This window comes from Catharus ustulatus, chromosome 6 (genome assembly GCF_009819885.2).
Source record: "Catharus ustulatus isolate bCatUst1 chromosome 6, bCatUst1.pri.v2, whole genome shotgun sequence".
Classification (NCBI taxonomy): Eukaryota; Metazoa; Chordata; class Aves; order Passeriformes; family Turdidae; genus Catharus; species Catharus ustulatus.
Window position 1 is genome coordinate 30,822,869 of NC_046226.1, and position 17,140 is coordinate 30,840,008.

General features: G+C 37.8%; 1 protein-coding gene across 2 annotated transcripts in view; it reads left to right on the forward strand.

Moving 5' to 3' along the window:
- The first annotated feature begins 4,691 nt into the window (after positions 1 to 4,691).
- CDIN1 (CDAN1 interacting nuclease 1) overlaps positions 4,692 to 17,140 on the forward strand; it is a 127,684-nt gene continuing 115,235 nt past the window's right edge. The window contains exon 1 of one of the 2 annotated variants that reach the window (XM_033063895.2): positions 4,692 to 4,958. In XM_033063895.2, the coding sequence (XP_032919786.1) occupies positions 4,858 to 4,958 (101 nt within the window). In that variant the 5' untranslated portion in view covers positions 4,692 to 4,857. The remainder of the gene's footprint in view (positions 4,959 to 17,140) is intronic. The other variant, XM_033063894.1, reaches the window with a different exon arrangement.

Sequence of the window (17,140 nt, forward strand, 5' to 3'; positions counted from 1 at the left end):
CTTGACCAGGTATGCACACAATCAGCAGTAGCAGTACTACAAGTGCGCAGGCCCTGAAACTGGCCAGAGCCAATTGGGGTGATCTCTTTAGCCAAAAGCTTATGATACCAAAGTAATTAATTTAAGTGGCTGGCACAGAATAACATGCATATTGTGTTGAAAAAAAAACCCAAAAAAAGAACAAGGAAAGAAAATTCCATCGAATTATTTCTAAGCTTACATAGTAAGTCCATGGAAGCAAGGACAGAATCCATATTCATTAAGTAGCAGTCCAATTATCTTTACACTTAAATTTCTTTCTACAGTTACAGCTTCATTCATGTATTCCAAATTCTGCAACAAATAAGGCAGGCATCTTTCAGAAAAAAAAATCTAATTCATCACATGACCACAGGGGTTTTTTTCCATACAGTGAATGAAGCTGTATTCCCTCGGGGAAAAAGCAGTATACAGTAGTTAATGCAGTGTTTTAGCAAATATAGACAAAGAGGGAAAATTACTTTAAATAATTTAAATAATTGTAAGTTTAATAACTTTAAATAATTGCATTTGAAAACAGAATTTTATGCAGTATTCAGAATTTCACACCATTTCATACAGTATTCAAAATTTCATACAACATTCAGAATTTCAAACGGTATTTTCATATAGGTTTCTGAATCTGACTACAAAGAGCTTAAAAGGGCAAATCCCAGCTCCAGAAACTTCATCATGTGAAACTACAGGAAAGTCAAGTAGTAGGGTAAGAACAATTTGGGCATGTTGCCATCTCAGCTACAAAAATTGATTTTTAAATAACTCATCATTTTCAACAATTTTTTACATCTTGTTACAGAAAATACATAAACATGTAGCTAAGAACTATAGAAATGGCCAAGTCCATTAAAATTGATAGACTTCCTATGGACCGTAGATCAGGCCCCGTGAGTATAAAGCAACATTCTCTATATACTGTAGCAGTGCACTTTTTATTTTCCTTTTTTTTTTTTACATACTTCAATAAGCAAATAAGTATTTTATAGAAACATATATCTGGTATAATACTACAGAAAACTAGACTAATTTACTTCAATGACTTCTATAATTATGAGGAACAAATCTATAGACACAGAAGGCAAACAGTGCCTGCCCTTTTTATTGGTATTCTGCTATTTATAATCATTCTATTGCTTGTATTGATGTCACATTCTTAACATTATTGTGGTACCAAACAATCCCATGTACACTTTTAGAAAAAAAATCTTAGGGTGATTTACCATCTCTGAAATGGCAAAATAGTTAATGTTTGTATAGACCAACTGTTCCTTTTTTGTTTGTTTAATACATACTGAAGATATCATGGTTTGTTTCACAGCACAAGCACATTCAGAAAGTACATTAAAACCTATGGATATAAATTAGAACATAAATTGAGGGTTCTCCTTTTTATGAGGTAACAACGGTATCCTGTGGAGGTGTTTATTAGACCAAGTTAAGTGGAAGCATGATCAAGTTTTTCTTTCAATGAAAAAATGTCAAATAAGAAGAGCTGAATTCCACAAAAAAATCACATTAATTAGACTAAACAACTTCAAGAAGTTTGTTGAAGTGGGATGAAGTTGAATGATGTGAGATTAAAAGCATTAGACAATTCTAACTAGCACCCCAATTGGTGGCCAATGAGACTCTAGTTTTAGCATAGCTCCCAACATCAGCATCTTCAATCAATAGATTGGAAAACACATATGAGTGCTAGCAGTCTTTTCATTAATTTTGTTACAGAAAGCAACATGGAGCAGAGATTTTGTCTATGAAGAAATGGGTAATAAAGTAAAATGACATCTGCACATAAGGCCATAAAAACCAAATCAAAATGTGCACTTTGTGCGTGAATTGACTCCTCATTAATATCATATTCTAATTATATATTCCCAAAACATAGTAATTTTAAGCTTTGTGGAGAATAATGAACTCTGAACTTAGCTGTAAATCACACTAAGCAGTCATCTTCTCAAAGTAATAGGAGACACATACTAATATCACACACTACCAGGTAAAACGAAACAAAAAATCAATGGAACAAAGGCCCCTTACTTAACGTCCTTCACCAGCTGCACCCAAGACTATCTACAAGGAAGGATGGTCATCATTGGAAGTCCTCTGTCAGGTGTTTTGCTCTGTCTCCCTGTCCTTATTTTCCCCCGCCAGCTTACATGTCCCCTTCATTTTTCCCCTCACTTGTCATTCCCAATTGTTTGTTTTTCCCAATTGTTTGTTTTTCTCGCATTTTTTTCTCTTTATTTTCTTCTCGGAAGGAAGATTTGTTTATGTAATAGACAGACTGGAAACCAACCTCAAGGCAAAAATCAGGAGCAGCTGCCTCGTGTAGATACCATGGAAACACCTAAGAACAAAGCAAGCACACAGTAACTACTTTTTGAGAACATTCATTCAGCATCCAACCATTTGCAGCTCTCAGTCTCCTTGAGCCACGCAAATATAAGTTTTTCCCGCCTTTTATTTTTGTTACATATTTCATCCAGGTGCTTATTGGATTTATGCAAAGTTCCACCATCTACATCACCTTACAGTACAGATGTCCATAACTTAATTACAGATGGTAATGTTGGTATAGTATAATGTTGGTATAGTAAAACTGGAACGGTAGTTTGATTGATGGAAAAAAGCATTTAATGGACACTCTGTTAGGTACCTCTCTTTTTTTCTCTCACTGGATTTTTGAATGTTTCATTTGAAAAGTTCCTCTTCATTTCAGTGAACGTTCACATTAGAAAGTAATCTGCTTTTTAAAAAAATTATTTTGAAATCTACAAAACCGTGATCGAATAGCAGACTATATCCAATGTGTACATGATACGTACATGAGACACTTGTAGTTTGGTCCATAGACTAATAACTTCATATTGCAGTTCTAACCTATTGCTCTGTGCATTGTAGACTGGAGTGCCGTTTAACTTATTAAAAAGAAAAAAAAAATCAAGAACATATACCAGTGAACAAGTAAAATGAACAGAGACAGAAGTTATAGATAGCAGCATTAAGGTATTTAAAAACATCTTCACTGGAAATTATGCCACAACAAAGACAGAAGATGTTGTTTGTTTGGTATTTTATTTAAAGAAGCACTATTGATTGTTTCTAAAGAAGCAGTAGTAATGGTAGTGAAAGACTATTTAATTATTTTCTTTTAAATCTATTTCTAAAGAAAAAGCCATAATTACAATCTTTGGAAAGATAGGGGGAAATTACCTTTTCTATGTTTCAGGAAAATTATATCTTTATGGGCCTTTAAAGTGGATATCAGATTGAAAGAATACCATCTTCCCTCCCTACTACACTCTTTGACAGAGCTAAAGAAAAGAAAGTATCTTTACATTAAATAATACTCCTGGTTAAAAGAATGCTCTTTTTTTCAATTTCACGTCTTATTTTTTAGTCTCGGCATGAGGAATAGAATCTGTAATTTGACTTAGGTTCATTGCATTTCCTTTTAGTGTGGAATAATTAATGAGTTTCAAACACTTATATTTAGGCCATAGTATCAGAAACAGCTGTTCCTAGGAAGGCTTCTGGCTCCAAACAGAACTCACTAAGATTCATGGAAGATTAAGAGATAGAGGATTCTTTGAGCATTATCAATCAAAAACTTGATGACTGACCCTACTGACATACCCATGCTATTTGCTCTTCATTCAAGTTCTAGATCTTGCACTCTTGCAACGAACCGTAAAGGTTCTAGCTAAGATGCTGAGAAAATCTCAAAATGTGATCCTAAAGCTTTCAAGAGACAAAGCAAGGGAACAGAACCTAAAATCTGTAAAAATGAGAAATTCAGTTCTTTATCCATAGTTTTGAGTCCCTGAAACCTCAGGGCTAGGAGACCAGCAGCCTGTATGTAGCTCATGAATGCAATTAAGATGAATGGGAGTACTTCTATTTCTTGGTCACCTGCATGGCCAATTCTCTTCATAACCGCTAGTCTCAATGTTTTTTTTTTTTATAGGAGAGCATACCTATCTTTGAAGTCATAGTACTTAATAAAAACACCTAGCATAGAAACTAAGACTTGCAGTAAACGTACTGATATTTAAATTTTACTTAGTAATCGTGCTTGCCTAAGTTTGAGTCTTAACAAGCTTTTACGGAAATCCAAGCACAAACTTGGATGGTTTTCACCTAAAAGTCAGCAGGAGCCTTTACCCTGTGCATATAAAAGGCTGCAGGCCCTGTCCGCGTCTAAAGCTCTACTACCACAACTTTTATTTTCCCTTTAAGCAGCAAGAAATAACCATTTCAGCGTGACTTGTGAAAGCGGCCTTGGAAATGACGCTTTGAAGCGTTACACAGCAGGGCTCGCAGCCCGCGCCCAGCACGGGCGCTCCTGAACACGGCCGAGACCCAGCACCTCGGCCCCGCTGCCGGCCGGGGCCGCGCCGCCTGCTCCTTCTGCCCTCGCAGACACCGTGCCGGCTCGCAGAAGCGATGTGCAGGCCACCAAACAGAGCACATGCCCAGGCCTGACTCGGCCAGAAACGGCCGGGGCTCACGGCGGCCCGGCCGCTCGGGAAGCGCGCACTGCGGCCCTGGCGCGGCCGGGCGGAACGGCTGCGCAGAGCCGGCAGCGCGGGATGGCCGCTCGCACCGCCCCCTCGCACCGCCCCGGACGGGACGCGGGGCGGAGCTGCGGGAAGCGGCAGCCGCGGCGGCTCGTGGCTGCCTACGCGCCGGGCTGGTAGCAGCGAGTGCCCCGGGGTTGCCGCGGTTCTCCGCCCCGCCATCACTGGCCTTCTGCCCCTCGCCGCCCGGCGCGTCCCGCGCCTCTCCTGCCGCCTCCGCGCAGCCCCAGCGGTGCGAGGCATGAAGCTGAGCAAAGCCCAGTACGATGAGATAGCCCAGTTCCTGGGGCACATGCAGCCCACCCGGCAGAGCCTGAGGAAGCTGAAGGAGAAGTTTCCTAGGTAAGTGCATCCTGCCTTCCGGCTCGGCCCCGGCGGCGGCCTGCGGGCTCGCTGCGGCCGGCGTGGGGCCGCGGGGGCCGCTGCGCCGGCTCCACCCCGTGCCCCGGTTCAGGCTCCACACGGTACAAAATCACCAGCACACGCACACAGAGGAGTACTGCTCCACCCTCCGTGACCTGACGAGTTGGCACTAAATAAAGAACGCTTCCCCCCGGCACCCCTGACACATGTCAAGTGAAAGCTCTTGGGGTCCTCCAGGAGCTTCTTACACACCAAGTAGTCTTCTGATGTGAATAAAGAAAGCCTTACGGCTGAGGCCAAGTGTGAAATCCATCCTGCAATACCATGGCCCCTGTTTCTTAGGGCGAAGAGACTTTATGATCCGTAGTTCTGTGCTTGTTGCTGCATTCCAGTTGAAACTGGAAAAGGGATCATCTTTTGACCTGTGGCCATTCATGTGCTTCCTTGCCTGAGCTGTTTCAGAATTCTCAAAAGACACTTGCAAATGACCATGGGCTAGGATGGGAAGGTATCCATGGCAGGATGTGCTCCATGCACCATTCTTCATTGCTGAAATTTACTTGCTACCAGCTACAACAGAGTTTTAAGGTACTTTGCAAGGTTTTTCGCTTTCAGATGCGGGGAGAAGGATTGTTATTACTGAATTGTACAGGAAAGGAAATTGGGTTATGTGGGGAGAAGAGTGGTGCTGTTTCTAAAATCACCAGCAACAATACAGAAAAATGTAGGGGGTTAGTACTGTATCTGCTTTGGTGAGAGAAAGAAACTAACCAAACAGAAGATCATTCATATGCTTCCTGAATGAACCGTGCTAGTTTTAACCACAAGTGTGGCAGAAGAAACTGACCCTGTGTGTAGCTTACATAAGTGGATGAAGAGCCAATATTAACTTAGGCTTTTAAACTGTCCAGTGAAATCCTTTCACTGGAAAGTGCGGGAGAATTGCCCTGTTACAGGGAAGTGATAATAAAGCATTGCAGTTGGTTCAGGGAGTGCATTGAGTTGTATTTTGGGAATCCAGCTCACCTTGTGCAGTACTTCTCCAACTTGGAAAAGCACTTACCATAGCAACATGTGTCTGAGGAGCTCAGACTTGGCTTTATCCCTCCAGTGTGATGAAATTAGGAGGGAGTGTTTGTGTGTATTTGTTTGTGCATGCGTACGTACACATGCACATGTTCTCTTTTTCTACTATCCTTTTAAGTTGTCCTGAAAGAAAATTAGAATTTGGGTTGGTTTTCCAGGTCAGTCACTATTTTTAGGAACCTACTTCCAAGACAGATCCATAGGCACATGAGTGTTAATCAAATTTTTCCAAAAAAGACCAGGCTTTTCTGATATGTTTTACTTCCTAGTCCATTCACTTGGTGCTGCAAAGATCCGTTGAGTCCTCTGTTTCAGAACTTGATGACTCCTATATGCAACAACTGTATGCAACTAACAGTAGAGGGTTATTTAGGAAAATTATTTATTTTTCTAAAGGAGCTGGCTCAAGTGTGGTGAGCACTGAAAAGCAGAGGTTAGCTGTAGTAGTTGTTCCCACAATTAAGTGGCTATACTCTTATCTTGTTATTCACATTATGACGTGAGAATGTCCTGTTCTGAATTTTGCTTGTAGATTTGTCCTGAATTTTGTTTGTTCATGCTAGGAGAAGGTTAAAATATTCTATGTGAGTGGTGAATTGATAGCTTTTTTAAAAATGCCTGTCTTAAGTATATTTTAAGAAGATCTGCACGTCTTCTTTCGGGAATATGATATTTCTTTGTTGTCTCTTTGTTTATTTCTCCTAGCAGGTCAGATGTGGAAGATAAAGAATACATTCCAAGGCCACTGCTTCCCTTAGCAGTAAGGAAGGTGCATTGAAATAGATATACGTTAGGATGTGGAAAACAGGCATTCTCTATAACCCTTATCTTTAAAAGAAGCCAGCTGCAAGCTGCAGACATTTGTAAACTTGTATGCCGTCTTAAAGGGGAGGCTTTTTCAGTAATATGTTTGATAAATGTGGAGTAAGTAAGTTTTTCTTATAGTCTGGAAATTCTGTCATTCTCTTCTAGCACAAGAAGGGTCTGACTGGACTTTCTGGCTGGATTTTTTTTTTTTTTTTCTCTTTATGAAAGCCAGAATCAACTGAAATTCCCCACCCACCTTCATTTTCTAATTCAGTCTTTAAAAAAAATATTCCAGAATCTGTCATGGTACCTACAGTGTGATGAAGGTGTCCATAGGCAGTTTCTCATTATTATATGGTAACAGTTGCTGATTCAAACTGGAAAGTACTAACATCCATAATAGCTGCTTTCACCTTGCACTTTCAATCTTTCCTCCGGAAGGATGGGATTCCACTGGTAATGCAATACATAAATTGACAGTTTTCAAATATTTCTGGTTCCTACTGCCTCATAGATCTTGAGAGTCTTTGGATTTCTGCATTAATCTGCTCAGTTTTTTTCTAATACTGTCTTATCTCTTGGTTCCTCCCTCAGCTGTTGTATTTCCTGGACCCTCACATTTTATGCTCCTAATTTATATAAAATCTCTTTCATGCTTTGTGAAAGGGCCTACTCTTGTTCTGCAGTTTCTCCCTAAGAATAAGTTGTAATTTCTGTAAATAATTGCCACAATTTAATGTACAGGTAGCTGCCAACCTGACCTGTGAATCTAAATAATTTTTTAACAGCATAGTTTGTGCTTTACTATTATTGAACTGCTTCAGGAGGTGAGAGTATTGTCATGTGACTTATTAATGTCAAAAAGTCAAAACTAAACTGCTCCTCATAGTGTTTACAAGTATTTTAATGCAAGCATTGGGAATTCTTATATTTTACAACCCTGTAACTTTCCATAGAATATGGATTTAGTCTACTTTACTTAAAATCCAGTTATTTTGCAAAAAATTGGGTATCCAATTGCTGTTGTTTTTCTGTTAATGCTGTGCTTTGTATTTCATGCCTAGCAATTACCAATGTATTATTCATTTCTTTATTCTTAAGGTATTTGTTACATCCTCAGCAGTTGTCTCCTAACATGTTCCCATTTAACAGCAGGGTATTTGGATGACCTGAGGATTATCAAAATGTGATTTTGAGCACTAAGCACAATAAATCTCTGCCAATATTGGATCACTGATCCGTAGTTCCTTTCATCTTTTTCACGCATACGCCACTGGACAGATAATTCTGTATGTTCAATGTTGTGCTTTTCTGTTGAAGTGTACCACCTTTTCTGCTTAGTTTCTCACCTGAATTTTTCTATTTGCTAATAGTTTGTGATTTTCTTTGTTACTTTTGTATTATATTCTTCAGCTTTACCTTCAGCTATCGACTCGTGTCCTTCTGAGATGCTATTCTCGATGAGAGCTAATGTATAAATTGAATGAGCCATTGTGGGACTGGTTTTAGGCCATTGCAGAAAATGTTCTGAGAAAGTTAAAATCTTTCTTTTCAGTGCATGTTTCTCTCTTAAATGGTAGTTAGAGCTGCCCACAGTGGAATCTTCTGGATACAAATCACCTTAGCGCTACCTACTTATAGTGATAAGATGTAAGTTAGACCTTTAAAATTCTGTGTTTTTTCAAAAACTATTTTAATTTGTCCTGTAAGGTCCAACTTCTGAGAGTTTAATTCATATCCAAACTGATATTCTAGTACTTCATTTTAACTCTTTACTGTTTTAATTGTTTCAGTTCTTCTGTATATGGCAGAATACATTGTTTCTCAGAAATTTTTTCTAAAGCTTCTTATCAGTAAAACATAATTGACTTATGAGTAGACCTTTCTCGAGTATATGCCTTGTACATATTTTCCTCTTCTTCTTCCTATCCAATTCTTATTGAATTGTAGCTTTCTTGACAGAATCTTTGTCTAAGACTACTTAAAGGGAGCACTCTTAAATTAGTTCTCCTCTTTTGTTTTCACCAATCCCTTTCCACCAATAAGGAGAAACAAAATACGAGTAGATCTAAGTGAGAAAAGTAAGAGTTTACTAACAAATGAAACTGCAAAAGGCAAAAATAATAGTAAATAACCACTAGATAGAAAATTGCTAAGTCTCATTAAGTCCCCCAGAATGAAGAGACACCCAAAATGGCAGACATACCCTTTCCAAGATGGCCAAGGGTGAGAAAGGAAAATGGCATCATACCCTGCCTCCAAGATGGCCTTTGCAGGTGATCACACAGTCTGGGAGACAAAGGGGAGGGATGGCAACAAACCCTGGAGAAAGCAGGAGCTTATTCTAGGGGCAGAGGAGAAGTGCTGGCACATGTGGGGTCAGCACCACTGCCTGCCAGACTCTGACCATGTTGGTGGTGATGTCTCCAAGCTGTGGGTGTGTTGTGGGGGAAAAACTAGTCTGTCAGTCCTTACACGAGGTGACTGGGCCCCAGTAATTGGCTGACTTTGCAAAGTTTACTCCAAAACAGTTTTTGATTGTGAAATGCAGTTTTTCCAAGTGGCTACTATTGCAAGTCCAGGAAAAAAGTGCAACCAACCACCCAAAGTAACCCCTCCAAAGCAGAGCCTCCACTTTTGGCAAATGCTGCCAGCAGAGAGTTCTTTCCTCACTTCCCAGCTCCAACTTAAAAAGCAATGCTCCCTCTGCCCTGTGGTTCCAGTTCTGTTTGCGTTGGATCTTAAAAGAGGCCATAACAATTTTTGGGCATGGATGAATATGGACTACAGTAACATTTTGGGTTACCCATGACAGTCTTCTTCTAGTCTCTACCAAGCTTTCTAAGGATATAAGCTTTGGTGAGCCAATTCATTATGATACTGTCTTGGGGGTTTTTTTAAATGTGGATTTTTTCTGGCTTGGTTCTGTTCTGAGTGATGGAGCTTCTTTCACCATGTTGTACTTGAATTGGGAGATTCCAGAAACTTTCTTATGGTTCAAGTTGTCTCAGTAGCCTTGAACATCTTTTAGTGATTGCAAAACCCGTGCTTTTCAAGTTCTTGGACTGAACTGTTGTGAAATGTGTTTCAGTCCATTGAGGAGTGCTATATTTTTCCATAGCACAGTTTTGTGTAATCTGTATTGTTTCTCTTCCTTTTTTCAAGTTGTTAAACAAACTTGGTGCCTCTAGCCCAACTTTCCTTTAGATACCTTCACTTGTAGTCCTTTAGAAGAAGCATTAGTTTCTGAGACTATTTAGGTACAAACTGTGTTATAGAGATCTTCAAAGTACTAAGGTTTCAAAGTATCAGCTGCTATTATCAACTGACTTCTACCAGCTTCTATGTGCAGTTCGTCACTTTTGTGCATCTATTCAGAAAAGTTACCATCCTATTTGTGGTCCTTGTGTGAAAACGTACTGCCACATGATCAGGAGGAGCTTTTTTTGCAGTAGAAAGGTAAGCGAACCTGGCATAAATGTGAGAGTACTTCTTAAAATTTTTCTCTTTTTTTATTTTCCCAGTAAGCAAGAGGAAAATGTGATGCACAGTTTCATATTGATGTACTTGGGTATGGCTATTTGGTTTTAATGTGTGTAACTTCGTATTTGATTTTTGGAATGCACACACATTGTTCCCACAGCATATTAAGGGATTCACATTCCTTTACATTGATGACCTCTGCTCTCCATCACTTAGTATCACTTCAGTTTTCAACACATTTTCAGTAATTGTGTTGCTCTTTCTCCAAATTATTGATAGCTTTATTAAATGACACCAGACCTGGAAAGCATCTCTGCAAAATTTTAATTTAAAAAAAAATGTATCTGCACAGTAATGTGTTACAGTGTAAGTTGGAAAAAATAATCTGTTTTTTATTATCTGCTCCATTTTACCACTTTCTCTGTGATGATTCATATTGAAACAAAGACCCTAAAGAAGTTTAAATGTATGGTATGAATGTTATTTCTTTTACCCGCAACTTGAAACTGAGGAAGCATTTTTTCTTCCTCTTTTCCAGTGTCATTGTTGCCTCTTGTTTTGTTTTTCAGAGTTGGGGGTGGATAGGCCTCTCATTTTCCTCTTGAAACCAATTGTATTTACAAGGCAATATGTTGCTTTTTTGTGAATAATTTTATTCTGCTTTTGTGCAGTTGCTTAGATTGTCAAGCAGTACTGATGAGCCCATGATGGTTGTGATGAGAAACAGGAGGGTGGAACTGCTCTTCTCTTGCATCCCCCCTTTTTTCTCCAATTCTGTGTTCTGGTGTCTGAAGGCTGCAGAGTGAGTCGAGGTGAAAGGACAATTCTTCATGCTTTGCACTAGTGCTCTTTGGAGCTGCTCTTACCCGGGAAGGCAGACTGGCAGTGAGGCTCATGAGCAGAGGGCAGATAGCTGCCTCCCTGGCTCGCAGAGTTCGAGGCTCTGAACTCAGGCACAGGATTATTAGACAGGTTGTATTTATGAACAGGTGTACTACTGCTGTGTGACACTTCAGTTGTGCTCTCTCCTGCCTAGAAATGTTCTTGTCATAGCAAACCCAACATTATTCGTGTAACTTCTGCTCCTCTGAATAGCTGCTTAATTATTTTGAAAAGCAGAAGAACTAAGCTATTTTTCACTACTCTGCAAACACTAATCTAGCAAATCTCATTCAGAAAGTTACCTTTGTGCCTATGAGTGCTAGAAACTTGTTCTGGAAAAATAAGTTAAAAGGTACATTTTAAACTCCCTTTTTCTATATTCTCAGTATTTAGTAATGACACAAATTCATGCTCTGCCTATATAAATGGTCTCATCATGTGGGAAATGCATGGTACCACTGTACTGTATTTAAATGTTCTGGACAATTTAACAAGAGTATCAATGAAAGAGTAGAATTTTCAAACTTTTACACTTTCTTCTTTTATATTAGACTTCAGAGTAACAAAGGTTGACATGGAGTTTTTGTCTACTCTATGTAGCAAAAACCTAATATAATTTAAAATTTGTTGTGTACTTGAAGCTACAGTAAATGTTACAAGTAAACAGATTGATAGTAAGAGATGAGAAAGAGGTCTTGGGTCATTAATTGAAAAGAGAATTAGCAATGTATGCGTTTCAAGAAGTGATGCACAATAAAATGTAGCATATTTTAAATAATCCTAAAATTAAATTAAAAATTACTTGTGCAAAGTAATTATGTGAACGACTGATAATATTTCCTTTGGAAAGATGTTATTTGAGCCCTTGGTAGAAAATCTCCTATATCAGAGCTTTGATAGGCTGAACCAGTGGGCAGTTTCTCTTTTCACATAAATAAAAGTGAACAAGCATTAAAGAACTTGTAAATGGTTGGATTTGGTGTGACTTGCTAACAAACTGTTTGCTGATGCTACGACCCAAAATAGGAAGGATTCCAATTCTCTCCTGTAACATGACGTATTGTGTGAAAGAAATAAACAATATCAGGGTATAACTCAGAAAAACTGTCTCCTTTAGTATTCATCAAATTAAACAGAAGACACTGACTTAAAAGTTAGATATTGATAGCAGTGGAAAGTTTCGGAATAGAATGGAAAATATCGTTTTGCTCACATTCGTGGTTTTCCAATACCAACAGACAGGAAAACTTCCACTGGCACATGTAAATACTAGATTTTCAGGACATGGGTCCTTTTTTTTTTTTTTTTTTTTGGAGAGGTAGAAGGGGTTTTTTGAGTTGTGTGTCACCTATTAATAGAAAAGCAGGTGTGGTGTAATATGTAAGTGTGTGTCAGCATGAAAGTTAATTTTGAAGGAAGTCCATTGTAGTTTTTTGTCACATATTTTGTAGGTGTAACATCTTCTTCCTTACACACACTCCCACATATGTTGTCCATTGTAGCAAAATACAAAACTATTTTAATCATCAGTCTTGAAATTTTGTTTGAAATACACAAAAAAATTGCGTAAATTTTATTTTCTAAATTGTTGAGTACTGATAAATCTCTTTCTTCTCTCTTAATATTTTCCCCTTCCAGTTTGTGAAGTGCTACCATATGGGAGTACATTTCTTTTTATAAAAAAAAATTACACAGAACAGGACTTATTACACTTGTGACATTCATTTTGGCTGAGTAAAGGGAAACCTTTTTTGGCCTTGAGGAATTTATACAAATCACTTAGAAGCCAATCCTATATCCTTTGAAGATTTGATGGCGAAATACAATGATTGGAGGGGGCCTTTTAAAGCAGATGTGGAAATTAGTTCCCTATAATTTGAAAATGCATTCTGAGTCTGTTGGAGCTGTGTGTTAAGTGCTTTTGTTTAATTCAGAAGAAAAGAAAAAAAAGAGAAAGAGAGAGGGGAAAAAAAAGAAGCAGAAAAAATGCAGAGAAAAGAGAAAACAATGGGAAGAAAGAAAAATATAGGCAAGAGGGAAAAGGGGTAAAATGCAAAAGAAAATAATAAAATCGACAAAAAAGAGAAAAGAAAACAGAAAAAGAGCAGAAGAAGATTTAAAAGAAAAGGAAATAGAAAAGAAAAAAAGAAAATCCTTTCATGGTCAAAGCTAGGAGAGTTGTCTTGGTCAACATGTACACTACTGTGTTGCTTTGTGAGGTTTAATTTGGTTGTACTTTCTGACACTTCTTAAATTCCATGGATGTGATAATCACCAGGAGGATAAGGATATGTCTTGTGGCATAGTCCTTTTCTAAGTGTTTTATTCTAAAGCAAGCTTGGTGTCATCAGACAGACCAACAGATGTCTATAGACTTAAAGGCAAGATTGTGGTGGCTGTTAAGGAAGGATGAAGTGGAAGTTTTAACACTGACCGTATGTGCTTTTTAATTGACTTGTGGATTTTAGGGTACCATTACGTTAATGTTGCTTGTGTTTAAGGAATATTGTGATAGAAATGGTAATTCTTGATTGTATCTTAGAAATAACTCCATAATGCATCATTCTTCTGAAACCTGCAAATGAGTCTAGGCTCGAGTTTTATGAGTGTAGGGGATTTGCTACATCAGAATGGAAAATATTTTATTCATGCATTGTTTTTTGGACAGTCATATTCTGGGCTATATTACAATGGCACGATAAATTGCTGAATACACTGTCTGCTGAATATGACCTCACCATGAAAAATTTGATGCATTAGAGTAGGAAAGGTTGGAATATATCAACCTTAGCTGACAAGGGACTTTGAATTTTGACCTAACATAGATGACCTTTGTGTGCAATAAAAGTGAGTTTAATCTCCAGGTCAAGGTTGAGGTGAACAGTAGGGCAATGTGGATTGGTTTGTACTGGCTATGTCTGGATCACACCTAGCAAGCAAAGAAATCCAAGGTCTTTGCACTTCAGAATAACTAAATGCTTGTTTACCTAAACTTTACTCATACCTGTTATACCACCTTTAAAAACTTGTGGTACTGTGCACAGTAAACTCGTCAGCAGCTGAAGACTATTTCATTTGAGGCTCAATGTTTCAGAGTAAGAGGAGTGAGGCATGTATATTGTACTTCTATAGATCACTGAATAGGTAAATAAAATTTCTCCTCTAACACATTGAAGAAAGACTGTTCATGATATTGCCTTGCTATGAAAAGGGTGAAATCTAGAAGCTTTGTTTCTTTGACAGCCAGCCTGTCTTTTGAACATCAAGAAGTTTATTCCTAAGTGTCTTATGCTTTTAAGAGGAATGTAATTAAGAGCGTTCTGATTCGTTTCACTAGGCAAATACAAAGAAAACAAGTCCTTTTGAGCACTCCATTGCTGTAAAAGGTATTTGATCAAAAAAGCTAAGTTACGAAATGGTTTGGGGGTTGTCTAGGTTACATAATAAAGACATATAGATGAATTTAAATAAAATATTGTCGTATTTGTAGTAGTCACAAACAAAATTCATCTTTTTAACTGGCTCATGTTCTAGGAGTATTATTTCACTGATGTACCAAAGGTGCATTTGCTGAATACTTTACACATAGAAGAGTTGTTGGAAGGAGAGAGTTCTCTTTAAATCAGCCAGGGGGAAAAAAAAAAAGTTTGAGACTAATAGAAAGAACCTCTACTCCTTTAATAGAGCCTGCAAAATATATTCTCCAGGACTGATCAGCTCTGAAGGCTCTAGAGGTTTGATGATTGGAATGGCAGGAAATCACGCTTTCAGGACATAACGAATTGACTAGGCCATCCATCATTTGTTAGCATGCGCTGAAACACTGGGTTTGTGTGCAGAGGTCTGTGATTTAGTAAATACTTGGGAGATGAATAGAGCTTACACACAAGGGAAGATATTGCTGTCCTTCAGCAGCCTTAGACACAGATCCCTGCTGAGAAGGCCGTCTGACAGCAGCTCATCAGTAACTGGCCTGTCACAGTCAGTGATGCCCACCAGCCATCCCCAGTATATTAAATGCATTTTTAATATCTGCTTCAGTAGATTTAATGAAGAAAATTTAGTTTCCATACTCTGATCACTGCTTTCTCAAGTGTTTTAAAACATTGAGGGAAGCACTTCCAAGAAAGGAGCTATGCTGGTAACAAGAGAGTTCATTGAAAATCAGAATGAAACAGGGGTGTTATTATCTAAATAGTTTCCTTAAAGCAAAACAAAAATGTTTAAATGTTTGGAAGAAGCAGTGATGATCTTAGTAACAATTGACCCTCCTGCAGAGGGACCTTATGCAGCAGGCTGTACAGCAGCAGAGATGCCGGCTAGGAAAGGTGTTTGCACAGTGGTTCTATTTAGTGTGGCAGAGCTTGCCAAAAGGCGAAATTGCATTTCTTACGCTCTCATGTGTCAGTACCAGAATCAGATCATTATTATGTATGGCTTTCAGAGTCCAGAGAGGAGTGTGACTGTGAATGGAAGGAATGGAATAGTTTTTAATTGCTAGCATAGATTTTGTTTTGGTTTTGGCATTTTTGCAAGTGATGCTTTTGGTGAAAATAATTGTAATGTTACATGGTATTATATAAACCGATATAAGAAACAAATAATAAGACGGAGTGGAAAATAAAACTGCTGTTTTTGTGGGTTGGCAGACTCATTGAGAGTTATTCAATATTTACATTCTGTGTGCAAGGATTGTACAGAATTACTTTTTAACTTTGCAAATGTTAAGATATTTTGCTGTCCATACATATAGATAAACTTTATAGTTACTTGATTTTTCTTCCAGCTTTCAGGGAAAAAACTTATGTTTACATAAAAGCAAATAAGTTGATTTTTGTTTTCTCATGAGATTCAATGCTTATGATATTTACTTCAAGACAGCAAGGCAAACGATTTGATTTGGTTGCAAACATTTGAAACATTGACTTCTTGAGCTTTTTCTTCTCAGGGATCCATTCTGTGTTCACAGAAGAGAAAGCAAGTCCTGACTGAGACCTATAAATTTGATTCTTGTATGTGTCAAAACAGTAATGTATTAAATGCATATTATTATAAACATTTAAGAAGTGTCCTAAATACTTACTTTTTTATAACACGCAACATATTAAATAGTACATTTTCTTGTTAGCATCTGTTTGCTATCATTGTTGGCAGGACCTATGATTTATTACTTAAATTAATGACTACAACCATTTTGGTGCTGATATATGCCCCTTATGGCTTATCTCATCACTTTAAAAAACAGTATATATGCTTCTATGAAAGTTAATTTTAAGTTGTTCATTCCTTTAAGTTCCTGGTGAAAGTAACACCTATCTCCATTTGTAATGTGAACGTTTCAGAAGCTTGAATTGCACTCTAAACTGAGTGAAATAATGTTAAGGATTAATTTCTGCAAGAAAATGCAATACAGGAACTGATCCTTATAAAATTGTCTTCTAAGATAAGCTTGATAGAGTATTGTTACTAACAAAAACCAACAACATTGAAAGAGGAATGGAAAGATAATTCTTTCTGTTCTTCTGATCAGGTGATAGTTAAAAGCCTTGTTTATGTTTTTGTTTGACTAGTTGGTACCATACAAGTAGATTTCAACCTCCCATAGGCATGCTCTGTCATTAGTTTTCAGCTTGTATCTTATGAAGTTTTTGTTGTCCATGGACTTCAAATGAAGAATTCAAAGTAAATGAAATTCTTGTCAAAAGGCTTAAATCTGCCAAACAGGAATCTGTGTGTCATGGGAAAAACATTATGGTTTGTGAGCAACTTAGGATAAAAACTTCTGTTTGTAAACAACTAAAGCATTTTTACGTATCTTATGCTTTATTTTGGTACAACCTTTTTTTAAAATTCTTGTGTCCATAACATTTTGAGTAATGACAGTGATATGAATAGGAGATATT